Source organism: Pavona decussata, unplaced genomic scaffold, assembly GCF_977016875.1.
Source record: "Pavona decussata unplaced genomic scaffold, jaPavDecu1.1 SCAFFOLD_286, whole genome shotgun sequence".
Taxonomy (NCBI): Eukaryota; Metazoa; Cnidaria; class Anthozoa; order Scleractinia; family Agariciidae; genus Pavona; species Pavona decussata.
This window is the reverse complement of record NW_028145687.1, coordinates 1,742,938-1,769,055: the sequence shown is the minus strand read 5'-3', so window position 1 is coordinate 1,769,055 and position 26,118 is coordinate 1,742,938. Positions and strand designations below refer to the sequence as shown.

Here is a 26,118-nt window from a genome sequence, read left to right as displayed (position 1 = left end):
CGACCTCCTTTCATAGAGGTTTCAAAGGGAAAAAATGTTTCATTTTCGAAATTTACAACTGGTAATTTATGGGAAAGCAAAAGGACGCGGTCGATAAATAATTCTTATTTAGCAAGAGCTTGTCATAGTTCATTATTTTTACTTGAGGATTGCGTGGACTGAACTCCAAAGGAAAAATTTCACGCATTTATGTCGGGCATGAATCGTAATGCGATACTTTGTTGAACATATTTCCCTTTGTGAGATCGGCTTGCCCTACAGTAATTTTGTAATTTTAATTCCCAAAAAAACTTCACTTGCCCATCGGGCAAGTGATGGTTAGAATCCACTAGCCCGATCGCGAAATCCAGTAGCCGCGGACTATCACACGAATTTGCATGACGTAGCTGCACATGGCGTGCTCCTATAAACTTTGAATAAAAAAAACACGTGATATTTTTTAATCGGCGCATCAGAATAATCGGCTTATTCAATCTGTACAGAATAATTTGACAATCATTTTAATAGTACAAGAATGGTCATTTTTCGTTACATAATCGGGCAAAGATATAATTTCTTTTAGCTTTTGAGGAAGTTTCCGTAGCCGTCTAAATTGCAATTACTATGTGTCATCTGCATTCACGAGTTGGCTCACAGGAGCCTTTGATTTATTTTGTGATCCTAGTGCTAATACACCGCAGCCAACCTTACGTGTGGTAATACCCATTATTTTTTTTATCTGTTTCTGGTTTTGCTTTTTCAAAACATTCTAGACAACTTGCGATATGACATCAACTCATCAAGTAACGTAATGGATGGTCAGCAAAACAAATTCATGCCATCTTTTTGTGACTTGTCCCCTAAGCACGGAGTTGTTAGCATGACATATTTATTACACTTAGACAAGCTGATGCATCCATTGTTGTAGCCATTGGCGTCTTTGACATGCCACCCACATACAACTGAGTTAAGCAAATAATTCTGTTGAATACCAGGTAAAATAGCCCACATCGTGGAGTTTGCTAAATTTCAAATGTAAGCCCCTTCTGAAATTGGTGCATTCAATGCATACTCAACTGAGCAAAGCAAAGGAATTCTACTGAATGCCAGGTTAAAATAATAGCCCATGCAATGGAGTTCATATTCAACATACTGCCAAAGTTTAAATATAACCTCCCCCTCCCCCCCCAAAAAAAGTCTCCATCCCCCATACCCTACCAGTTAGCCAGGGGAGGGGTATGGTGGTGTATTTTGCTTTATAATTCAGTGAAACTTCATTTAGCAGAGTAATGAAGAAAATGTTGATCACCCTTGGAATTTTTTAAGTGTATGAGGAGTGTTTTGAATCTGGATTCCTGTTTTACTCTTGTTGATCACAAGAGAACTGAGATTGATGTCAAGTCATTCATCTCAAAGAAACTGTCAACTTTCTTTTGACTTTTACTATATCTGGAATAATTTCATTTCAAAATCGTGCACTTCATGTGAACAAGTTAAGATGAGATTGTCCTTGGAAATCATGCATTGCATACTAGATATTGCTTGTACATGTGGATGTAGATGTACATGTAGCCAGGTTCCAGGATTATGTTCAAAAAGGAAAAACTGGGAAGAAAGGTAGTGTAGTCTTATAACTAAACTGCATTTGAATTGCTTGTTTTAATAATAATGCTTTTGCAGGTGACACTGAATATCAGCCTGAGGATAGCAGTTACCAGGATAATAATTATGAGGTAAAGATAAGCAGCAGTTACTTTTTGGCAAGCTTGAATTGTGACCACCACGTTTTAAATAATCTTCTTGCTTTGTTTATTATACAAAAGTGGGTGAGAAGTTTGTCTTTTTATAAGTGAGCCAGCTCTTGCCGTGATAAATTATGAAACTGGAAAATGCCACTACAAAAAAAAAGTTGTTCTTAAAGAGAAGGGTAATTTTTGTCACTTATCAAGAATAAAGCTGATGAAAGAAATGTGATGTTATATTTTAAGCCTGGTGAATAATGATAGTGCTCCTGTCGCAAGAACTCTGATTTTCCTTTTCCGAGTATGCCTTTGTCACTGACTGAAACAAATACATCTATCAATGAAGCTAATGTTTGCAGCTGAAAAAGCGTCTTTCAACATCATCTTCAAAGTTCAAGTAATGATTGCGTTCGACAAAGAACGCTTTCCTAATCCAGGCGAAATCGAGATTTTTCGACTGCGTATTCATCGACACCAGTTTGGCCCCCCCGAAGAATATTATGCAGGGGCGAATGACGTCATTTCCATCAACCATGTGCTTTGTTTCTAGCGGGAGTCCTCGCGAGAGTCGAGTTTCACGTATTGCCTCGTGTGTTGGTGTGCTTCCTCCTTGAGTTCGATCTTCTGCTTGCTCTTCAAATTCTGGACTGTGCTTCCTTGCTGTGTGGACTGTTATCAGATAAGTTGTGTTGTTTACGTTTGAAGTTAGAGTTACTGGCATTTGGAATCTTGCGAAAGTATTGCGAAAGCTTATCGATGTTCAGTTCCTTCGTTTCAGTGGGAGTCGAATTTCACGTTCTTGCATCGCATTTGGTGTGCTTCCTTAGGATGGTTTTGCTGTTTAAGTTTGAAAGAAGGCTTGTGGATTAGATTTAGATTTATCAACGCCTTCACGAAATGTGTACGTCTGCGAAGACACAGGAATAAGTTCGGCATAGTGTTGTTTACCCGTTTCACTACAAGAAACCAACGCTGCCTTGCGCTGACTAAGTCAAGAGACAAGTTGCGTAGTTTCAGTTTCGGAGATGTGTAGCTTGGCAAATAATTTACCTACCGAGTTTTGTAAATCGGCAAATGGCCATAATTTGTGATCACCAAAGCAAAAAGTTGCCGAGTTGTGTAGCTCGGCAAATGGCCATGATTTATTTCGAGAAAAGCAACATTCCTAATGCGAGTGAAACGAACAGGTGCAGTTGCAATAGCAGACACTTTATCGAGTCATTTGATTATAAGGGATTGCAACCAGTCGGTGGTACCCAGTTTTGTCAGCGACACGGCCACAGTTTGGTTCCGTTTTACGGGGAACAACTCTACGAGACAGCCAACTTTGTTTTGCGTTTCTAATATTGTTGGAGCGATGTGCGAACGTGTACGCTCGAGCTGGAAAGTGTTCGCTCTTCAAGTGTTTTCTCGGTTCCTTGCCGATTACAACCGAAAATATTGTGCATTTTTAATCAAGGAAATGCTCTTTTCGAAGATTTGATTCAAAAGATTAAAGCATAATTATGTGGGGTGTACTGGTTTAGCGAGGTTAAATTCGATGGCGCGTGTTTCCATTCTCAGCTTGTGAAACAGCGGCCGAAAAGTCGCAATATTTTAGTCCACCTGAGTTATCCTGTCATCTGTCAGTAGAAGACACGGTTACAATCTGAATCAGTTGATAGAAAATGAAGAAAATGGGAAATTGCCTTTTGAGATGATCTCAATAATATTTATGCAAATTTGTAACGCTACGCCGAAGATGTATCGCGGAGGCTTTCAATGTCTCCTCAAAGGCAATGGCAATTTAACGGGCACGTTAATGTTTTCCCGGTTCCTTGCCGAATTCTACCGTAAATGTTGTACGTTTTTAAATAAGAAAATGCTTTTTTCGAAGCTTTCATTCCAAAGATTCAAGAACAATCAAATAATTATAATCTCGCGTAGCGTACTGCTTGCGTAGCAAATATATTTTTATATTTTAGTATATTTCGCTATTTATTTAGTGATTTATTTTTTATTTCTTATATAATTATCTATCTTTTGGCTCCTTTTCCTATATTAACGCAGATTAACGTGTAGCTCAACTCCCGCTAGAAACGAAGGAAATGAACATATCGATATGCTTTCGCAAGATTCCAAATGCCTGTAACTCTAACTTCAAACGTAAACAACGCACCTGATAACAGTCCACACAGCAAGGATGCACAGTCCAGAATTCGACAAGCAAGCACACCAAACGCGAAGAGAAGGTCAAACTCGACAAGCAAGCCACCAAATATATACTATATTATAAACACTGGGTTATAGATTGATACCATTTTTGGCGATTTTAATAAACATGTGAAAAATATCTAGCACTTAATGTAATTTTCTTTTCCCAAATGGTCGAACGCATCTCGCTAATCTCTGATTATTACTAGTTGTAATTATAGCTATAACTATAGCGGTCAATGGCGTCGATAGCTTCGGCAATTTCTCCTACTTGCTCCACTAGACTGTTTATCTTCTTAGTAAGACCTTGAAGTTGTTCTTTAGCTTCCTTTCGAAAAGCAGACAGAGAATCGTACTCTGCACTAAGAAACTCAAGACATTTAACTGTCTCGATGTTGATGTCGTTGTTGTCGTGCGAGCCGCCATTACTCTCAGATGCAGCTTGTACTTCTCTGCCGGTGAGGGAAGATTCCAAGTTCTTAAACTCATTCTGTAGCACCTCCAATTGCGCTTGTAATTTGTCGTTTTTTTTCCTGAGACTTGTAACTGTGTCTGTAGGCATCTCTGGCAAAGTAGTGTTAAGTTTTGTCAAAATACTTTGGAGCGGTTATTAGCAGGTCTGGAGCGGACCACGACTTCTGACTATCACGACATCTGTTATCACGACTTCACGTGAATGGAATGGAATAGCGTATACATCTTCCCCTAGTCTATCCACCTTCAAAAGAAAGCTTCTTTATTTCCTCAGTTAATTGTATGAAATGTCCGACTCTGTTATGTCTTTATAGTCTTACCACCGAATGTTAAAAAATCTAAATACAATGTCTTTACTAGTCTTACGGTCCTAACATATCTCCGAGGAGACCTCTCAGTAAAAGCCCGCGGGTTTCTTGAGGTCTCCTCGCCACTTCTTACTTCTTTTTTTTTTACTATTATTATTCACTCTAAACTTATGTAAGATCCTAGTCTATTTTTCACTGTAACTTTCTATGATTGTATGTCGTGGTGAATAAATAAATAAATAAAATAAATAAATAAATAAATAAAGTAATGTATACTGATCTAATTTATTATGGCAACAGTCCACAAACCATTAAAATGCGGAAACTAACAAAGAGTATAGAATAGAATTCCGCTCATCAAAGGAAAAGCATGTGACCTCTTGACCCAGGCTGTGGAGGGTTTTTTGTTTTCTGTGGTGGTCGCTCTGATAACTGATGGCAGTGAAAAATGCAGCTGTTGGTTAAGTGTTAGCATCAGAGTTCGCATGCTTTTGAAAAGTGCAGTGCAATAAGTGTTTGATAAAAATTGATTGTGAGAGAGGTCATTAACAAGTTTATTCTAATGATTTCTTTCAAGGCTTCTCAAGAGGAGTACATGGAGACTGAGGAAGAACAGTACACAGAAGGAGATGCAACAGAAGCAATTAAAGAGGCAGATTCTGTTGCCGAGGACACCACCCAGTTGGCAGAAGAACAAGACAACAAGCCTGGTGAGGAATGGCAACAAACATCTGAACATGACCATCAGTGGGGTCATGAAGGTGATTGGGGTGAGCCCCCTTACTACCAGAAGGATCATGGCGCTGATGCAGGTCATTGGGGAAGAGAGAAGCCTCCACAAGGATCAGACTGGCCACCTCCTGGAGAAACGTCTTCAAGATGGAAGGGTGGGGAGCGACCTGGTCTGCAGAGAGATGGGAGGCCAACGGTGCCAAGAGAAGGCAAGGATGAGGGACCATTGAACAGCAAAGATTGGAGGCCACCACAAGAGTGGGGTTCAAGACCACCTTTCCCAAGAGATGATAGGGATTTTGGTCCTGGAAGACATGAAAGAGACAGAAGACCACCTTTTCCTGATGAGCATGGTAGAAGACCACCATTCCCACCAGAAGAACGAGGCAGGAGACCTCCTTGGTGGGATGAACGTGATGGAAGACCTCCGTTCCCAAGGGATGAACAAGACAGACCTCCTTTCCCAAGGGATGAGCGAGAGAGACCTCCGTTCCCAAGGGATGAAAGGTTTAGAGATAGACCTCCATTTCCAAGAGATGGTTGGGATGGAAGGCCACCTCTGCCAAGGGACCATAGGCCTCCTTTCAGAGATGAGAGAGAAGGAGGGCCTCCTGGATCAAAGATTCAAGGTGATCACAAGCTGACTGAGTCAGGGACTAAAGATTCTCAATTGAAAGAAGAGAAAAAAGAACTTCCTGACAAACCACTAGAAAAAGACAGATCACCATTTCCAAAAGATGACAAAGACAGGCCACCATTTCCAAGAGATGAAAGGGATCATCCACCATTCCCAAGAGATGAGAGGGACAGGCCTCCATTTCCAAGAGATGGAAGGGATCGACCACCATTTCCTAGAGATGAAGGTGACCGACCACCATTCCCGAGAGATGAGAGGGAAAGGCCTCCATTTCGGAGAGATGGAAGGGATGGTCCACCATTTCCAAGAGATGGAGGGGATCGGCCACCATTTCCAAGAGATGATAGAGACAGGCCCCCATTTCCAAGAGATGATAGAGACAGACCGCCTTTTCCAAGAGATGAAAGAGACAGGCCCCCATTCCCCAGAGATGAATGGGATCGTCCACCATTTCCAAGGGATGAAAGGGACTGGCCACCATTCCCTAGAGATGATCACAGAGGTGGCAGAGATCGTTGGCCGCCACCTCCAAGGAGTGAAAGAGAAAGATGGCCGCCATTTCCACGAGATGAGATAGACATGCCAGAATGGGAGCGAGGACGTGGTCCCCCTGACAGACCTTTGTCACCTAGGGGAAGAGGTGGAAGAGGAAGACCTCCATTCCCTGAAGGTGAAAGGGGTAGACCCCTGTCTCCACCTCCCTGGCCCCCAGTTGATCATCCCCGTCAGCCAAGGTCTCCCCCTGGGCGGGACTTTAGAGGAAGGCCCCCACCTGAGGAATTTGATAGATATGGCCACCCACTTCCTCCACCTCCCCGTGATGCAGAGTTCTTTGATGATCGAGGAAGACCTCCACCTTGGGACCAGGATAGGGGAGACTGTGAGTATTCTGTCTTAAAGTTTATTAACTTGTTTCTGGTAGTTGTTATCATACATGTAAAGGCTAGTTAATGCGTACCGATTAATTGGGCCAATTTGCCGCAGTTGACAAAGACAATGAGTGGGGGGGGGGGGACGTTAAAATAGGTCTAGGGCCAGATTCACAAAACCCTTCTAAGTTAAGATGTATCCTAAGTATTATTTCTGAACAATTGTCATACATTTTAAGGACGGTGCCTACTATTGTTACTGCACATACATGTACGTTCTGCGCATCTCGGGATACTCGGGTTTCCTATTGGTCGTGCCTGCTAATACAGGGATATTTTTGCGCGGTTTAAAACTATACGGAGAAAAGAGAACTTAGCAAATGCTTTTGGTATCTTGAAAGAAAATTGGAGGTAGCCATGCATTTTCCAGAGATAATTAAGCTTCAATTTAGGAAAAAATCCCATACATTGCTTTATGTTTTACCACTTTTTAGAGATATTATTGTTTCATTATCTCTGAAAAATGCGTGGCTACCCCCAATTTTCGTTTTGGATTCCAAAGGCCTTAATAAGGTCTGCTTTTCCCACATACAGTACCGTGCAAATGTAAGTTGACAGTCCCTCGAAACTCGAAAGCTTCGAGTATCGAGGTTCGAGTCGAGTGCATCGAGTATCGAGTCGAGTGCATCGATTTTCGAGAAAGGGAAACAAAGAACTTATCGCGTGATTAGTTTTTCACACGCCTTATCCGAGGCCACAGTTCCAACTCTGCAGAGACAGTCAACTGTGTTTGCGTTTTTGTTGGAGCGATGTGCGCACGTGTATGCTCGAGCAAGAGAGAGTTCGCTCTTCAAGCGCTTTCTCGGTTCCTGGTCGATTACAACCGAAAGTATTGTGCGTTTTTAATCAAGGAAATGCTTTTTTCGAAGTTTTGATTCGAAAGTTTTAAGTACAATCAAGCATCATTATGTGCAGCGTACTGGTTTGACGATGTTAAAAGCGATCGCGCGTGTTTCCATTCTCAGCTTGTGAAACAGCGGCCGAAAAAAGTCGCAATCTTTTAGTTTCGCTTCCTTCACTGTTAAAACTGGCTCTAGTGAACAAGTAATCCAGTCATCTGTCAGAGGAAGAGACGGTTACAATCCGAAATCAGTGGTTAGAAAATGAAGAAAACGTGACATTGCCTTTTGAGATTATCTCGGGAATATTTATGCAAATTTGTAACGCTACGCCGAAGATGTAAACATTCGCGGCGGTTTTTAAAGTCTGCTCTAAGGCAAGCGAACGGCCACGTTGAAGTTTCCCTGGTTCCTTGCCGAATTCTACCGTAAATGTTGTGCGTTTTTAAATAAGGAAATGCTTTTTTCGAAGTTTTCATTCGAAAGATTCAAGTACAATCAAGTATAATCTTGCGGCGTGCTGCTTGCGCAGCGAACATGTTTCAGAAGCGATTGTGTTACATTCCGCGAAAAAGCCGCAATCTTGTAGTTTTATAGTTCGCTTCATTGAGGTGGAAGTTTGATTAAAAACAATTGGTGTAGCATATGAAAAATTTAAACATGTTTTAATTTCACAACAACGCGAACGGATGTCTTAAAAAATAATACGCGGAAGAAAGAAACGCGCCGCAACAGATTTATTGAACACTCGCACTGCCGCTGATTTGATTCACTTCAACTTTCGACCAAACTAAGAAAAGACTACATGCAAGTGCCATACGAAAATCGGTTTTGTTCTCTCTTATTGTTTGAGGTTCGAGAAATTAATCGTTTCCTCGAAATCTGCCATCGAGATCCTCGAAAAATTCTTCGAGCGTCTCGATACTCGATACTCGAAACTCGAGCCTCGAACCTTGATACTCGATTCTCGATAGCTTCGAGGATCGAGGATCGAGTTTCGAGTCGAGACTGTCAACTTACATTTGCACGGTACTGTAGTCATAAACCGCACAATAATACTTCGGTATTATTAGGCACCGTCCTTAACATAGAGAGGCTTTGTGAATCTGGCCCCCAATCTATAAAATCTATTGCAGTGCCACAGAATTTTTTAATTAGGCCGCTTTTCACCCCTCCCTGCACCAACAGAAAAAGAAATCAGATGTGTAAATTGGCCCATGAGATTGAATCTACTAATTACAGTAGGCTGATAAATTGGCACATGTAAATTACCGGTAGCCTTAAGTAATAATACACCCACTAAATGAATAGATGGATGGATGGATAAAGGCTGATGTTGCTGCGAAATTTTAAATTGTTGAATGCATTAAGTGACAGAATATTTGTCCAATGGGTTATTCCAGAAAAAATCCACACCCCTTCCCCCCCACGGATGGGGTCGTTTTTTAACCCCCCCCCCCCCTCTCACCTGGATTTCCTGAAGCACAAGACCCCCCCTCCTGTCTGGATTTCCAAAACAAAAGAGCCCCCCTCCCGCCTGGATTTCCGGAAAAAAAATATTACGCTTAAATTTAATTTATTTTTAATATAAAATACGCACAATCACGTCTAGAAGATGTTCTTTTTTAATTTCTAAAGCTTCTGCTAATATTAAAAACTCTATCGCGTGGAACTAAAAAAAGAAAGGAGCAACAATGCAAAAAAGCGAACGAGTTCATCCTTTGTGCCCAATGGACAACACCCATGGAATCTTAAAACGGCACGCATAAAACGCACTGGCTGCTTGTTCAGCTGTGCTACGGACGATGGGACTTCAGAGAGGTTACCACTGTATATGTTGCAGGAACCTGTCCAAGAACTTTCTCCTTCTGTTGCTTTCGCAATAACTTACGTTTCCGAGAGTTTTTTCGAGGTACAGATGGCTACAAGTTCCTCTCGAGTATTTTCGACGAAGAGGGAATGCTTGGACCAAAATTCTTTGGAATTATCTTCTTCAGCTAATAGCTCTGCATCCTTGCTTGCACAAGTAAAAAATTCTTCCACCTGACGCAGTGGAATCCACGCTAAGAATGCAATGGCGGACGTGAAATTACACAACGGTGGTGCGCTGGGTCTGGTACGAGTAGAAATGTGTCAGGCATTTCAAACTCTTCGTTGCAACAATGTTGCAATGGCTCGTTCTTTACTATCTTGTTGTTCGCGTTTTCTGCTATTAAAGGACCTGCGAAGGAACTTAGATTATCATTTATTAGGTGAGAAATATGTGAACAAAATATTTCTATTATTTTCAGGGTCTGAGAGCGCTGAAGTGTCATCGAACTAAACGTTTGAATCGCGTGAACTATCGGTCGAAATGACTCCTGCAGAAGACTTTCTTAAGTTCAACCCCCCCTCCCGCCTGGATTTCCAGAGTCTTTGACCCCCCCTCTGGTGAGAATTTCCAGAATCCCATTCGTCGGGGAGGTGTGGATTTTTTCTGGAATAACCCAATGTCCTTAATCAAAGTATCTGGATGAGATGATGATAGATAGGTTTATGAAACCAATTTACATTGGAGCTAAGTGGCTGAATTGCGTAAATTTACAATTGGCTGATATTATCACAAACTATGCTAAACCTCTATAGGAGGTTGGAAGTTTTCTCAAATCAAATACTGAAATTAATTTTGTTTTCTCTATTGTCATGCAGGGAGAAGACCTCCTCCTGATGATGAGCGATTAAGAGAACCTCGTGATCCGGATGATCGAAGACCAAGATCACCCCCACCCCACTGGGACCATCCTGATCGATTCCCCGCTGACCACCCTAGAGACTGGGAAAGGAGAGGCCCAGATGACAGGTCTTGGTTTGTTTTAAAGTCTGTGTGTTTCCCCAATGTAATAGGAATACTTACATGTACTAAGTTCTTGGGTATGATGGTGGTGAATTCCTTTTTACCTGCTCCTTGTGGTGACCAACATGGGAGCAGCTTGGACCACTGTATTCTCTTACTGACAGTAGTTATTTCAGGCTAAAGCAACTTGTTTAAGTTCTGGGCCCCGTTGTTCAAGGCCCGATTAAGCTTATCCTGGGTTAACATGAACTTTGATTCAAGATCAATGATTACTATTCAATAAAGATTTTTTACAAATATTTTTGTCCCTTAGTTTTGACTTAGACTTTTCTTTGCCATTAGCTTAAAATTGGCTAGATGAAAACCTCAATTAATTTTTAATCGGGGATTAGTGTTGATCAGCTGTCAAACAGCTGGGTTGTGGTAGTCATGGGCATCTATTTTTATGAATATCTAACCTCAGACACTGATGTGAAGAGGTGGTTTACTGAGAGAATTCAAGTAGAATGATTTCTTTCTTTGATCCAAACAGGTGGTATGATGAACGAGGTCCTCCAGACAGAAGGCCCTCTCATGATGATTTCTACCGCGACAGACCCCCTTATCCCGAGGACCCTCATATGCGTGATCCTGCTGGCTACCCACCCCACCCTGAAGACATTGGACTCCCAAGTGAACCACCAAGGATAGAGAAAAAGCCAGAGACTGTTCCTGTGGAGAGCATTGTGGACTCACCTGGACGTGAATCTAGGCCTGATCGGGTAAGTTTGGGAACAGATAAGAGGTGCAAGTGATCAACAGTGCTAAGAGGAGTGGGGAGGGTCACTTAAGGGAAGTTTGGGTGGGGTGTGCCCACCTCCCCCCTGCCGGGTCAACAGTGCTGTTGGTGTCAAGTTTTGTTAACCCTTTAATCCTAACAGTGATCAGCATCAAATTTCTCCTTGTAACATCTATTTATTCAACCCCTGAGGTCATGAGAATTAAGGATGTCATCACTGAAGATGAATTTTTTTTGTCAATAACTTCTCCCAAATACTTTTATAAGAGAAGTATGGGGACAAGATAGGAGAATTTGCTCGTTGATGTTAGGGGTTGAAGAGTTAGGAATCTCTTCAAATTAGGGTACTGGCTTACTTTCACATACCTTGCAATACTGTGTATTTCTTTGTTTGGCCAAAAGCTTTCTGATTTTCAATTAACAATTTGCTGATAGATACTGCCACTACTTCACCTGGTAACCATGGTTTGTATGGTCCTTATATTTTGTGTTTGAGTAAAAGGCTTCAACAAAAAAAAAAGTACAGTAGCCTGCTGCTTTTTGCTAAAATGTTCACTAACTCAAGCACAGCAATACTGTGTGATGTAAACAACAGTCATCAGTCAGGCAGAGAGATTTAGAATTGCGTTTACAGCAAATAGCAAATGTGGGATTTGTGTTATGTGCTCTTGAAAAATGGATATATAGATGAGACTAGTGCTAAATAATTCTGGCCTTTGATACTAACGCGAAACTACTGAATTTTACAGAGAATCTGAAGTCAGCGAGGGGCAAATGTAGGATGAACAAGGTCACATGGTCATTTCGGCCATTTGCCATAAACTTAATTCTAAATCTCTCTATTGGTTTCTGTTTTGTGCTGGTTGCTTGAAAAAATTATTCTTAAGTCTTCAATATTATTCAAACTCAACTCTTTTAGCAACCCCGACGTTAAACGTTTTCTTCATTCTTTATGATGATGTTTGATACATCGAAAAGTTGACATTATTTTTAATTTTTCTTCTTAAATACTTTGACAAGCAACTGACCATTAGATTGCTTGAGTTTTAATGAAACATAAGATGATGATTCCCTGTTCTTAAGCCTTTTTGCCCAAAAACTAAATACAGAATTGCAGTACGTAAGTTCCTCACATGATATCCAGCCCCTTTGCTAAAATGGAGCTTTTAGGGAGCAATTCAATTTCAAGGCAACATGGTCACAATAGTGTTGCTATAACCAAAATCTGGGAAGAGACTCCTATTAATACTTAACTACTTCCAGTTCAAAAAACAATATAAAACAATGTAAAAGAATTCTGCTTAACTCTCAAGGGTTTTATAACTATGTCTATTTTAATATAAAAATGACAGTTCCATATGATCATCCATAGTTCCCATGGCACCAAGCACACACTATTATTAGTATTTCCATTTATAATATAGCGATGGTTAGCTCGAAAGCTAAGCTCCTCTGACACTTCCACCAAAGCCGTTAACTTCTTTGTTTTCTCCTTTTATTTGTTATTTTATTCCTATGTTCTTATATATAATGTATCCAAGTGTAAATGAACTGAAACCCCTGTTGCACAAAACTCTTCAATCAATAATTTTGTTTTAGATTTAAGGCAAGAAGAAGTAATACTATGTACATGTAGATGTTGAACATGTTACATTTCATGTTGCAGATTGTGATCATTCTCAGAGGACCTCCTGGAAGTGGTAAAACGCATGTGGCCAGGCTGATTAAGGTGAGAAACATGTCTTGTTCGATGTCTTCTAGGTAAATGATTGTGAAATGTTCAAGCCATGACTTTTTTTCTTGTATTCTCAGGACAAGGAAGTGTCTCATGGAGCACATGCACCTCGCATCCTGGCACTGGATGATTACTTTTTAATGGAAGTGGAGAAAACAGAACAAGATCCAGACACTGGAAAGAAAATCAAAAAGAAGGTATGAACATTTAATGGTGTAGTGATAGAATATTGTACGTACAAAGTTTACGTAATGTTTAAAACATGAGCAGCAGTGTTTTATCGGTATTTAAAACCAAGGGGTGCAGCCGAGTGATTTTAGACCCGATAAAACACGTGCTGCGAGTTTTTTGAACGGCTTCAAAAACATTCCTGGAAAAACATGTGTCAAGAGAGTTCATAACAATGATGCTTTTGTGAGCGTTGAAAATTAGCAAACAAGAAAACATTAAACACCACATACTAATAAAGAGGTTTTATCGGGTTTTAAAACCACTGCACATAATGTTTTATCGACCATTTTGATAGGTCAATGGGCTTATGAATTATTAATGAGTTTTTAAAAGGCAGCTTAGTGAACAAGTGTCTATACAAACATTTGTTCATAGCAAACATACTATAGGTGAGGTGGCCCCATTAAAAACGTGAAGGTTTTAAAATCTTCAGGCTCCATTAATCCTGGGTTGTGAAATTCTGAGGGTTTTGCTTTAACAAGGGTTATTGGCATTCTTTTCTAGGTAACAGAGTATGTGTATGAAGAAGAAATGGAAGAGGCTTACAGAAGCAGCTTGTTTAAATCTTTCTCTAAAACACTCGAGGATGGCTTCTTTCCTGTTGTTATTGTGGATGCTATTCATGACAAGGTGAGAGAGGCTTGGTCACAAGATCATAATTTTCGGTTTTTCCGAGAATTTTAAAATTTTCGTTTTTTCCAAGAACTTTAGCAGACTGGAACTGCCTCCCTGAGGCCATTGTTTCATCAACTTCCTTAGAAATGTTTAAATATAGGTTATCAGCTTTTCTTAAATAAGAGATGTATATAACTTATGTAGTTTTCGCTGTTTAATTTTTGTATCATTATTTTGTTTTTTAATATATCTGTATTTTATTCATTTACTTATCTTATTTATTTATTTATTTATCTATTTATTTTTACTTTTACAGTTGGTGTGATATCTTAACGATTTTACCAACCTACTATATGTGAATGTGAATGTGAATGTGAATGTGAATGTGAATGTGAATGTGAATGTAAATGTAAATGTAAAATGATAAAGTGGTTAGCTTGTAAAAAGACTGTGGTGCTGCGTTGGTGAAGAGGGTAAACAAATGTTTGGTTTTGTCAGCAGGGTTTATAAGGTGATTTGCTCACAATATTTGAGAACAGACATGAAGAGCATTAGCTCCTCATCAGAGCAAATTGAATTCACTCTAACAGAAGGCTTACACTTGAAACAGCACCTTTTGATTCTCTTTGCGGTGATTAAGGGGTGAGATTTACATTAAGGGAATTCATAAGATGTGGGTCCTTTTCTTTTGGAATGGGGTGGAGGGGTGGGGGGGGGGTGGGGTTGGGACACTTGACAAAGTACTTGACTTTGTTAGCCGGGTACTAGCATCTCTTGGAGAGGGGATTACAGTATTTCAGGACACTAAACTTCTTTCTGACTTTTATTTCCAATTCTACAGGTTGAACATTTTGAGAAGTACTGGAGTCATGCCAAGCAGAAAGGTTTTGAGGTAAGCATCCTCGTCACATTTTAACATTTTTTTTACACCCACCATTGGTTAGATAAGAGGACTGCTGTGCAGGAGATTGTGGGATCGAACCCTATCCGGAGCTACTCTACACTCAGGGGGCGCTTTCCATCCAGCTAAAAGTTCCTGAAATTCCGGGTGAGGAGTCAAATGGAACTGAAATTTTCTGGAATCAAATTTAGGAATTTTGAGTATACCTCATGGGGTTGCCCTAACATTCCGGAAAATACCCGCAAATCCACTGCCAATAGAAAATGGGGCCACTGGTCGTCAATTAATTTTAGTTCAGAAATCTGGAACATAATTATTAGGTCCTGCAATAAGGGAGGCAGAATCACTGACTGCTTTTAAACGTGGACTGTCAAAAGCCATTTTATGATCCTTTTAGTTCCGCTTTTAACTTTTGTATATATATATTTTTTTCATTTCTTGTTTCTATGATTAGGATTTTATTTGTTCTTGGTAATTTCGTAGAGGACCCTTCTGTAAACCACTTTTGTGATGTTGGCATCCTCATTAAAGATTACCCTCATCATCTAAATCAGAACAACCGGTACTGAATAGACCCTTCTCCAAAATGGCGGCCGAAAATTCAAATAAGTTAAAAATGTATGTCAGCACTAGAAAGAGCACTTTTACTTAAGTAACCCTGCAAAGTTTCAGCATATCAGGTGTAATATCAGCTGAGAAAATGTAAGTTGAAAAATGAAGAATTTACAGACGTTTGTATGACTGGGGGTATGACGTATACCACCAGTCATACAAACGTCTGTAAATTTGTCAAATTTCATCTTACATTTCCCAAGCTGATATAACACCTAATATGCTGAAACTTTGCAAGCTTACTAAAGTAAAGGTGCTCTTTCAAGTGCTGGTATCAGTTTTTCATTCAGTTCAATTTTAACTCATTTAAATCTGTTGCTGCCATTTTGGAGAAGGGTCTATTTGGGGACATAAAATAACCATCGAGGACACAATGAACCTGGGCTGTAATCACCCTCAGTGTCAGGATGTGGTCCACTTGGCGTGATTCTCTGAAAGGCTTCTGAGTTAATGAGACCACAACTGTGTATAACAGACAAAAGTCAGTGATGTTTAGGAAGAACATCTGTAAGTAATGACACTGTGTTGTGTTGGACAGGTTTATGTTGCTGAGTTAATGGCTGACGCCCATGCTTGCGCCAAGCGGAACAGTCACAATCGCACTTTTGAAGAAATAAACAAGGTTAGCTACTGATGTGCAACTTTCTTGAAAGGTATAGGCCACCTTGAGAATTGTTTGAAGGTGAAACGTGAACCTGATGATTAAAAAATGAAAAATTCACGTTTAATTTAAAATAAGGAATGGCGTCCTCATGACAGCATTGCAAAATTTGTATTATGTAAATTAGATGGGACGAAAGCTCCACAGAGTTGCAGTTGCAAAAATAGTATGAATAAGCAAGGTGTGAAGAAGATGAAGAATAACACTATATTACCAAAAACAACATTGATAAAGTATTGTACTGTGTAAATAGTTTTTTAGGCATGGGAAGCAGCATGGCCGAGTGGTTAGGGCGCCGGACTTGTAATCCAGAGGTCCCAGGTTCAACTCCCGCTCTAGACACTAGCTGGAGTTGTTCTCCGTGGCCCTGAGTTCAACTCCTTAGCCGCGCTTGTAACTAGCCAGCTGGTCTGCCTCCAGCCAGTTGGGATTTTTAACCTGTTCTGTTGAATTTGGATCATTTGCTTCTCATCATTTGAGTGGAGTGCCTGAAAATTAGCTTGGTAAAGCTAAGTGCACCTCCACTATAAAACAAACCATTTTTATGCGCAGAGTCAGATTAAGTTTTTTTTTGTTTATTTATTTTGCCTTTTTGTTGATTATCAGATGGTCTCAGCCTGGGAAGAGACACCTGTCCATCATTTGAGGCTTGATGTGCGATCACTGCTGCAAGATGCTGTGATTACCGAGGTGTGTATACACTACGAAACGTGAGAATGATTTATTATTCAGTAAGTGACACAGGCATACTCGGAAAAAAATCGGAGAGCTCCTATCAGTCGTCAGGGCAAAAACAAAGAGTCAAATGTTATTGCAATTCAGTTCAATTTGGTTCATGCCGTTGAAAAATGCTAAGATATTTTAAAGTGTAAACCTTTGCTATCTTTTCTTGTTTTAAAACGTAACATTTTGGAACCATTAATATACTGTACCTGACTATTAGAGATGCACTTTCGTTTTGAAGGGGGTTTTTTAAAGCTGAAGGTTGCTGTTTAATCTGTATGTACACTGAATTTTCTAGTTTATTCTCGCGAGAGAACTTAAAACACTTCGCATCACTCTGTAAAGCGTTCAAAAAGAAGCCCTGATGTTTGGATGCGAGTGTCGAGCAAACGCAAATCACAAAATGGCTATATTTTCTGACCAGGAGAGAGAGAAACGCTATCAATTACCCTATGATAGCCACAAATTCAGGGCAACAGGCTTGCATTTCCTAAACTTCCGAAAGGATTTTCGGATCCGGAAAACTATTTTACAAGCACGATATTCATTACAAAAATTTCAATTCAATTTTGGAAAAGTTTGAAAACAAAAAACATTTTCAATTCTCTGAGATAAAAACACATCGAGTTAGTTTGTACGAAAAACAGCCAGTTATCTGTAGAAATGGGATATGAAAATTTACTCTTCAGGCCCGAAAGCTCTTCGGGAGCGTTGAGAAACGCACGCCAAAAGATAGAAACGCTTTCAATTACTCTGTGAAAGCCACAAATTAAGGGAATCAGCGAGAAAAGACTTCTCAAACGCGTTTTCGGAGAGTTTCCATCTGTGAAACTTTGGTGATAAAGTCGTTCTATGAACTCACACTTCAAACATCCATTGTTGATGTAGGTCGAGATGGAGGCAGCGGATGAAGGTGATGGAGCTGGTGTGGCTCAGATGGAAGGGCAGGAGCAGATAGAGGAAGAGGAAGAAGAGGTAGGAATAATAACTAAAAACTAATGCACAAAAATATTCCATTGCAGCGAAGGCAAAAAGTTGCAAAGACAAGTTGGGAGGGTAAGTAGACTGCTAGTAAATTCAGCTTCATAAAGAAAAAATTACTCAAAAAAGAAAATGGGAATAGAAAATTATAAGTTTGGTGGAAAATGTAAAATCGTGTTGGTGAGAGTGGTTTTAAAATGGAAGAAAAAAAAGCATCCAGAAATATACTGGATAAAAATTTGCAAAAGCAAGGTAGAATGATAAGTAGGTTGCATCTTAAATGCAGTAACAACAAAAGTTACTCTAAATTGAAAAAAAGTGAAATAGAAAATTGTATGTTTAGTTAGAAAGAATAAAACTGTGTCGGTGAAAAATGGTTTTAAAATGGAAGAAAAAGTTTCAAACACCGAATGAGACAAAATGGAAAATTCACTTGATAAGTGAATAATTATTTGAAAACTAAAATAACGACTTGGATTAAATGAAAGAAAAATAAAAAAATAAAAAAATCTGAGACCTTCCAACGGGAGTCGAAAAAACTTGTTGGCGCGAATAGTTTTAAAACGAAATAAAACTGAAAACAGTCTTGCTTGTACAAAGTACAGCTCCGCCGTGAAAAAGGAGTGAAAAGCAAAGCTGTTCATGATAAATAATTATTGAAAGTTCTTAGTATTGCAGTTGCTTGAGAGGTTTAAAATAATGGTTACGTATGTAATCACAAACGCTGCAGTCATGTGATATGAATTGAAAAAAAATCCGGTGCAAAATGTACGCACCAAAAGTAGAAAAGTTATTGAGAATTTTGGGACAATTTCTGGGGGTAAACTTGAGGGAAAATAGTTCCTCGTTGTGACCAAGAGGGTATTGTACAATTATTGAACATGGCACATTCTCTTATTTACTGACTGGTGAGTGTAAATACTACTGCGTATGGTCTATGTGGTAAGTGGGACTGTCATCTGTTTCGATTAACTTGGGGAAAACGGGAGGACACCAAGGTCACGATACTCATGATTTGAGTATTCTGCAATGAATTTAAGGAAAAAAGGTATTCATTGAAACTAAACCCGTTGTTTTCCTGTAAAGTTCTTTATTTTCAGACCCTATGAAATCCTAGTAAAGAGTGCCTTAACGCCTTAGTCGCAAATAGGGGTTGGGTGCCCAAGAGCCTGGGGGCTGAAACCGCTAACCCTAACCCCACCCTCCCAAAGATACAAAGGTAGCCACAGGGAAGGGGAGGGAGGGAAAAACCTCTAATCAACCTAGCACCGCCTAAGAAAACGCCAGCATAAACGCAGAGCAACTGAGAGCACATGTGATGACGCGCGCATACACTGCCACAGGCGACTGCTGACCATAACCCTGCCTGCGATACAAGCAGCCAGGATTGCGGCAAACGGACGCTGACACGCTAATTAAACGCCAATGCTGATTCAAGCCAACGCACTAAAGAACGCTAGTATGCCAAGAACACCAATCACCGAGAAAAACCACTATGCTAACGCTGGCACACGCTAGTAACGCCAATGACGCTGTCGTCCGCACAGACAACAAAAAATTAAGTTAAATTGCATTTAACTCCATTATACAAAAGGGAACTGTTGACCAATACTTTCCTACGGTCGCTGGTACTTTTAACACCCCCACCTTTAAAACGGAAAGAATGAAAGAACGCAGGTGTATGGGCACTCATCTTCGGACAGATCTTCTACATTTACAGAATTAAGGGTCTTGTTGTGCCTCTTGGTGAACTGGAAGAACGTAAGGAACTAAACAAAAAGAAAAAAAAGAAATGACAAAAAAGCCACTGTGTGTTGGCCTTGAAGGAAAAGGTGCTAGGAGGAGTGCTTCCTTTAACAGTTCAGTGCTCCTGTGTGTTCATCTATATGTACATAAGTTAGTTTTGTTTGCAGTATTATTTCAGTTCCTTTTCACAGGGCCTCTTAATTATTTCAGCCTAAGATACAGGTGCCTTCACGCAGCAAATGGGAAGACATGGGCCCAGCGGAAGACAAACTAAGTAAGTAGTTTCTTATGTAATACTACACGAACAATAACCTGTTATATTGTAGGTTGTACGAGCTCATCTCATGATGGAGGTAAGTCAATTGCTGTTCAGAATTTCGACAGGCGACACCAGTTCGATAAAAAGGTTTTCTGTTTGCGTGAGCCATTCTCACTTAATTTCTTTCGTCGTTTATTACGCAGATAAGCTGGACGGTATTCGGCCGATGAAGAGGAGACGAGCAGAGTCGCCCCCATTCCCCCTGAGCGACGATGATGACCCGTATGACGAACGCGAAGAGGACATGCGCATTGGAAAGAAGAGGGTGAGCGGTCTTGGGTGAAATAAAGTTTTTGTCCCTTGAACTTTCACCTTCTGCCAAAAAATACTGCCATTGTCTTAAGTTCTTTCATGAATTTTCTCAGAGAATTGATTACAACTCTTGAGAAGGCATTAAATGTCCTGCGAGAATTTTGCGGTTAAGGTTAAACGGCTGCAAAGTTGTATAAATAGCTTATTCAAATTCAAAGGGGTTTCTTTTTTTTTTTTTGGGGGGGGGGGGGGGGAGGAAAGTCATCCAAACCAGCCTAACTATGTTTCCGTGTTTTAGACAAGACTCAGTTAATGGCAGACATCTTTTTTGCATTTGGAGAATTGATAGTAGCATTTTTTGAGTGAAATTTAATTTAGCTATTCAAATGTCATGCTAAGGGGAACAGGGATGGCGCAATGGTAAGAGCACTCGCCTCCCACCAATGCAGCCCGGGTTCGATTCCCGGACTCGGCGTTATATTTGTTGGTTCTCGTCCTTGCTCCGAGACGTTTTTCTCCGGGTACCCCGGTTCCCCCCTCTCCTCAAAAACCAACCTTCTAAATTCCAGTTCGATCTGCAAAGTATCTTTAATTTGTTTTAAATGCGAATTGTGCTATTGAATAAACTTGTTGTTATCCAGGTTCGATGGGCGGATCTTGAGGAAAAGAAGCAACTCGAGCACAGAAGAAGAATCGGCTTTTGCATAGGTACCGACTGGAGCTTGCTCACGGACCCACATGCCGAAATCCCCCGTATGTAGAGCGATAAAGTATGGTGAGTTAAAACTGATTCCTGGCTTGCTTGCTGACCAGGAATCCTGGCAGGGCTGGTCTGTCTTCAACCAGATTTGTTAACATTCCTTGTATTCAGTGTCTTCTCATCGAGTGTAACATTTGTGGAACGAAGACGATATCTGTATCTCTGTTTTAAGAAGGCGATATTTCGTATCGTCACAAAAGGGCTTCTTCGAAGCCATTTTTTAGGTAAATCCAGACGTAACGTGACGTACGTGACCATGTCGTTCTGAAGCGACGTTGCGTGACGTGCAACGTTTAGAGGATCGTTGCATGGTCGTTGCGTTACGTTTCCTCTTGTAACGGAGCTTTGCGTGAACGCCTAAGGAGACTTGCACTTGTAAAAAGCACTTTACAAAACTTGCGAAAGACCTTTTGCATGTTACTGAAGATTTTCAGGTTTGATTTCAACTGCGTCCCAGTCAGCCAGAAAGTTCTAGTTTCATTTTTGTGATAGAGAATTCTGTTGATGTGACAACATAATTCCACTTGCCTGTCTTCAACATGCAGTGCGTTTGATGGTTTCCTTTCGCTTGCATCGTTGGGACAGGTGTGATATACAGATATTTTTTCTTTGAAAACGTTTCCTGATAAATTAAGGTTAGGGCAACATGTAAGCTCATGCACAAGTGTAAGTAGTTTTTCAAAGTACATATCTTGTTATTTCCTCTGAAACCTGACTGTAATTTTGTTTCTATCACGTGTAGGTTCCTCAGATGAACCCTCAAGGAGACAGCGTGCTTCTGAAGACCAGAGCCGCGGAAAGTCAGACAATGTTCGTTGGGACTTTTTTATTTAACCCTTTGGTTCCTGAGATTATAGCTTTGACTGTTTGAAATGTTTCCAAAACCAATGAATTGGAATATTGGAAGACTGTACACGACAGCTTTCAACTTAATACTGACACGTAGGTCGCGTTCGATTGAATACATTGCGGAGTGAGAATCAATGGAATAAAAATCGTCCTGATTTCTCGTTTTTTACGCAAATCCCGCGAACTTTTCTGGTACGCGATATTGAAGAGCCTTTCTGTATTCCAGTTCCTGTACAAAATCTCTTATGAGGAATTTTTATCAATTATTGTAAGTGTTCTTATTCCAGAATACGGCCAGTCAAACGCAGCCTTTGAATTTACGCCACCGACTCAAAAGTTGGAGCCACATTGTATCGCATAATAAATAGCTCCACAGGAAAGTACTGCTCAGTAGCTTTCATTTGAATGGTCACACTTCAGGATTTCATCCACAGACAAAAAAGTTAGAACCACTTTGTACAGAACAATAAACGACACCACAGGGAAGTACTGCTCAGTCATCCAGTAACTTTATTGGGTAACAGCTGGAAACATCTTATACCCACAGTATTACAAGAGCGTACTTCTCGAGAACTTTTACGTGAGTGAATGGTTAATATTGCATCTCTAACATTCGAAAGCCGAATCTCAGGGCTAAGAGGTTACAGTTGTTGCAAATTCAAATGAATAGTTCTGTTTTTGTTTTTTTGTACAAATTTTATTTTATAGTCTAGCGTGCAACACATTGCCGCGTGCAAATAAAAGAAAGCGTACTTTGTTCTGAACTGAACGCTTGTAAAATGATAGGAAATTGTTTGGTAGGTTTTTGAATAAATTTAGTGAATACTGTGTGCTTTTTATCTGGCGTTTTCACGTTAACCGGCGTAAATCCGTTGTTGTGTTGAGAAATTTCACGCGCAGTTCTCTATCTCTATCTATCTATTTATTCAATTTTTCTGCGATTAAAAAGGGTGATCATTAATATTAATGAAAAAGAAACAAAAATACCCTTTGCACCTGCTGCTCGTAATGTAGCAACGACATGAAAGGAATAAAAAAAAGTCGCGTGTTATGCCGGTCATAACATCCTTGAAAAGAAAGAATAAATAAAGCGAAACAATGTTCCTTGAACAGTCTTCAAACGAAAGTCAAGAGTTTTCCGCTCGGGAACTACATGATCCAATCCAAAAAGGAGTCCTTAGACATTTAAAATAAATTAACACCTCGTGTACTTCGCGGTTAATAATTTAAGCTATGAATACATTGAAGCAAAGTGGTTTGCGTTTTTCTTGAACGTTTCGTTTCCTCCTCAATCCAGCAAATTTATTTCCCCGGCGTCTTCGTGGTGTTCTGCAACACGATCAGTAAATAGTTGCGTTCGGGCGCGAGCATTATTTCGAACTTCTTTGTCCGGATCCGGAAGAACTGCAGATCATCGGTCGGGTCGGTCTCTCTTATGGTGCTGCGTGCGATGGCTGTGAGCGCGCTGCATTTCTTGATGTAATGAGTTGTCTCGATTGTGTCCAATGTACTGTGGATTGCTTGTCCATCTCTATCGACTATGATTACTCCAACCACATTAGGATGGTCTTCGATTCGCTTTAATACGTCCTTCACTTCGCTGGGACCGCGTTCAACCATTGTTCAGATAACCAGCCTATTTGGGTGCAAGCAAAATCAAATTATTATTATGCGATCTTTGTACACGAAAACAGGGCTTTCGTATTAAAAACGCACTCGCCTTTTGTTTCGATGTGTCCGTTGCTTTGTGAAGATATCGCGCGCTCCACTCGTTTCTTGTCGATGCTATCGTATGCTTAATATCATCCGATCTATACCGTTATCGCGAAGTCCGCGAAAGAAAGTAAGCGAATTAGTGCGCCCCTGCCTGTGAAGCGAACAGTTTTTCGATTATGTCGAGCAAGGTTTGCTTTTCAAACTGATCGAAGTCTCGATTGTATTGCTGTCAAGGCCTCTTATGTTGAACAGCTTTTGGTTGGCAATACGCGGAGTTATTATGCTCTAACTCAATTTGCATCGGGTGTGATGCTCTTTATCACGTAGATATGGTTTGAATATATTATGATTTGTTATGATCAAGGGTGTAAATTAGGTTTTCTGTCATCATTTTTTATCAGCGATGTCATCGAAGACGAAAAGAAAATTTTGGACGTGATATATTTTCCGACTTCGTTTAGAACCATGTAGTTTTCTCGTTGTAAAAAGCAAACGCTTGCTTTGTTTTCGACGATTTTTTTAAATAGCTCGCAAGAGAGTCGCTGGCTATTAAAAATGATAACAGTGCATATCTATTGGAAGATTTAAGCCTTTTAGCAAGTGGCAAAACGCCCGAGTATTTAACCGAAACCGAACTTTTCGTAGTCTTTTACTTTATCCCTTGAAGCAATTACGAAAAAGCGAAATATAAACAATCGTCTTTTTTTTTTGCACGTCCAGTTCGTTCGACATTTTTTCTTGGGTGAGAAAACTGTTCTTATGTGGCCCCAAAGAAGATCAATATTGCGTGGATTCGACAGGAATTCTCTTTCACTTTGTTAGTTTCGAAAGCACAGCTCTTGCAATGTTCGAAGACGTGTACAGGACATAATTGCGGCGAAAAAAGTCTTGTTGCTTCACTGAACAAGCTGAGTCAACAACGACACTTGCTATCCTTCGGCCTGTGGACGTTCATCTGTTCTGTTGCAATTTTCTATTACTGATGGTAGGATTGTGCTAAATATTTCTTTTCCTCGCTTTTGGAACGGTTTTGAATAGTTAAAAAGTACGGTATCCGAGGTTGTCTCAGAAAAAAGAAATGTGATGTTTATTCGACCAAAAATGAAAAAAAAAAAAAATAAATAAATAAATAAATAAATAAATAAAAAGGTAATAAATAAAGAAAAGTAAAAAAAAAGTATTATGAACTCTACATATACAAAGGAACAAGTTTGTGAACTTGCAAACGAGGTCGCAATTAGAGCCTCGTTTAGAAACGAGTTCGATCTTGTGATTTTATTTTCAAGCACGATTAAAAGAAAACGAAGAAGAAGAAGCTGCAATTTTTTAAACAAGGTACGTTTTAACAAAGGATGGATCAGAGAATGAACGCTGCAGTGTATATTTAAGTGCTAAAGTAAACCCATGAATTTCCAGAATTTTGAGGCAAAGAAAAAATCTTCGACCTCGGCGGGAATCGAACCCACGACCTCCGGATTTGAGCGTCCGTTGCTCTACCGATTGAGCTACGAGGCCAGACGGGAGCAAGTTGTGGGTGATTATGGTGGCAATTGCGGCAATGTGAATGTACAAAGGTTATGATGTATATTATTTTCTCTGATAAAAATATTGCGGGTAATTATCAGTAAAAATGATAAAAGACTGTTAATTTTAACACCTACAAAATATATTACAAATGTTGTTTTTATCAGTACAGTTACACCAGTTCCTTTGTCGAATGAGAAAGTAATGCCAAAAATATGAAAAGGGATCAGAGAAATCGTTTTCAGAAAAATAACTCGCAAAATGTCGAAGAATTTAGACCAGTTCGGCGGTACATCAATACAGTGTATAAGAGTAAATTAATGAATGTCTACCTGGGCAATTTGTGTCGTAAATTTATGTAACGTTTTATTAATGAAAACTCTTTTGTACAGGGTAATTACAGGCAAAAGCCGCCAAAGTTATTCGCTATAAAAAGCTGCGAAACGCGAGTCCTCCGGAAACTGATCACAAACACGGTGAAAGATTAAAGTTACAGGTAAAGATTTTGCTGTGGTACAATCGTGTGGATTTGTTTGTTAAAACATTTTCGGGATAGCACTCGTGTTATATACGGCCCTTCCGACCCCAGCAGCCACCATCTTCAAACTTATTTTTCTGTGTTGCACCAAATTCCAGTAGACAGAATAGAAGACGCTGTCCATACCAATGCTTTTACGAAGCCGCGCGTTTTAACTGTCTCGGAAACGGATAAAAAAGTCTTCGTGCACTCTAGCGTTTTCAAACTGTTTTCCGGCGTGCACACTAGGGAATGAAAAACGGATATCGTAAATGCGGGAAGCTATTTCAAGAAGATTAATCAGTGCAACATTTATCTGCAGACAGCCTTCACGCAGTCTAAGCGTGAGCAACATCCCCACAACACGTTCGTCCGCCATATTAGATCGTGTTTGATTACCAAACTGGGCTCGTTCTCGGTATATCAACAACGACTGTTTAGCTTTCTTTGAATATTCCGTAAAACGATTGAACGGAAAAGAAGAAGAAGAAAAAAACGTAACAATGGCCGGGCTGAAACACCGAGGTGTTGT

General features: G+C 40.0%; 1 protein-coding gene, 1 long non-coding RNA gene and 1 other non-coding gene across 4 annotated transcripts in view; 1 reads left to right on the top strand and 2 right to left on the bottom strand.

Moving 5' to 3' along the window:
- Positions 1–22,657, top strand: part of LOC146455121 (uncharacterized) — a 30,287-nt gene extending 7,630 nt beyond the window's left edge. The window contains exons 6-20 of one of the 2 annotated variants that reach the window (XM_085094769.1): positions 1,660–1,712; positions 5,274–6,945; positions 10,522–10,672; positions 11,199–11,427; positions 13,111–13,173; positions 13,257–13,376; positions 13,915–14,040; positions 14,867–14,917; positions 16,077–16,160; positions 16,806–16,889; positions 17,811–17,897; positions 19,860–19,923; positions 20,112–20,233; positions 20,862–20,973; positions 21,723–22,657. In XM_085094769.1, coding sequence (XP_084950895.1) covers positions 1,660–1,712; positions 5,274–6,945; positions 10,522–10,672; positions 11,199–11,427; positions 13,111–13,173; positions 13,257–13,376; positions 13,915–14,040; positions 14,867–14,917; positions 16,077–16,160; positions 16,806–16,889; positions 17,811–17,897; positions 19,860–19,923; positions 20,112–20,233; positions 20,862–20,973; positions 21,723–21,814 — 3,110 coding nt within the window. In that variant the 3' untranslated portion in view covers positions 21,815–22,657. Of the gene's footprint in view, positions 1–1,659; positions 1,713–5,273; positions 6,946–10,521; positions 10,673–11,198; positions 11,428–13,110; positions 13,174–13,256; positions 13,377–13,914; positions 14,041–14,866; positions 14,918–16,076; positions 16,161–16,805; positions 16,890–17,810; positions 17,898–19,859; positions 19,924–20,111; positions 20,234–20,861; positions 20,996–21,722 lie in introns of both variants that reach the window. The other variant, XM_085094770.1, reaches the window with a different exon arrangement.
- On the bottom strand, positions 22,313–24,635 carry LOC146455120 (uncharacterized). The gene is made up of 2 exons (XR_014859116.1): positions 23,550–24,635; positions 22,313–23,465 (listed from the first exon to the last, which is right to left on the bottom strand). It is a non-coding gene; the product is annotated as an uncharacterized LOC146455120 (long non-coding RNA).
- A 351-nt stretch (positions 24,636–24,986) lies between these two features.
- Trnae-cuc (transfer RNA glutamic acid (anticodon CUC)) lies at positions 24,987–25,060 on the bottom strand. The gene has a single exon. It is a non-coding gene; the product is annotated as a tRNA-Glu (tRNA).
- Between the last annotated feature and the right edge of the window lie 1,058 nt (positions 25,061–26,118).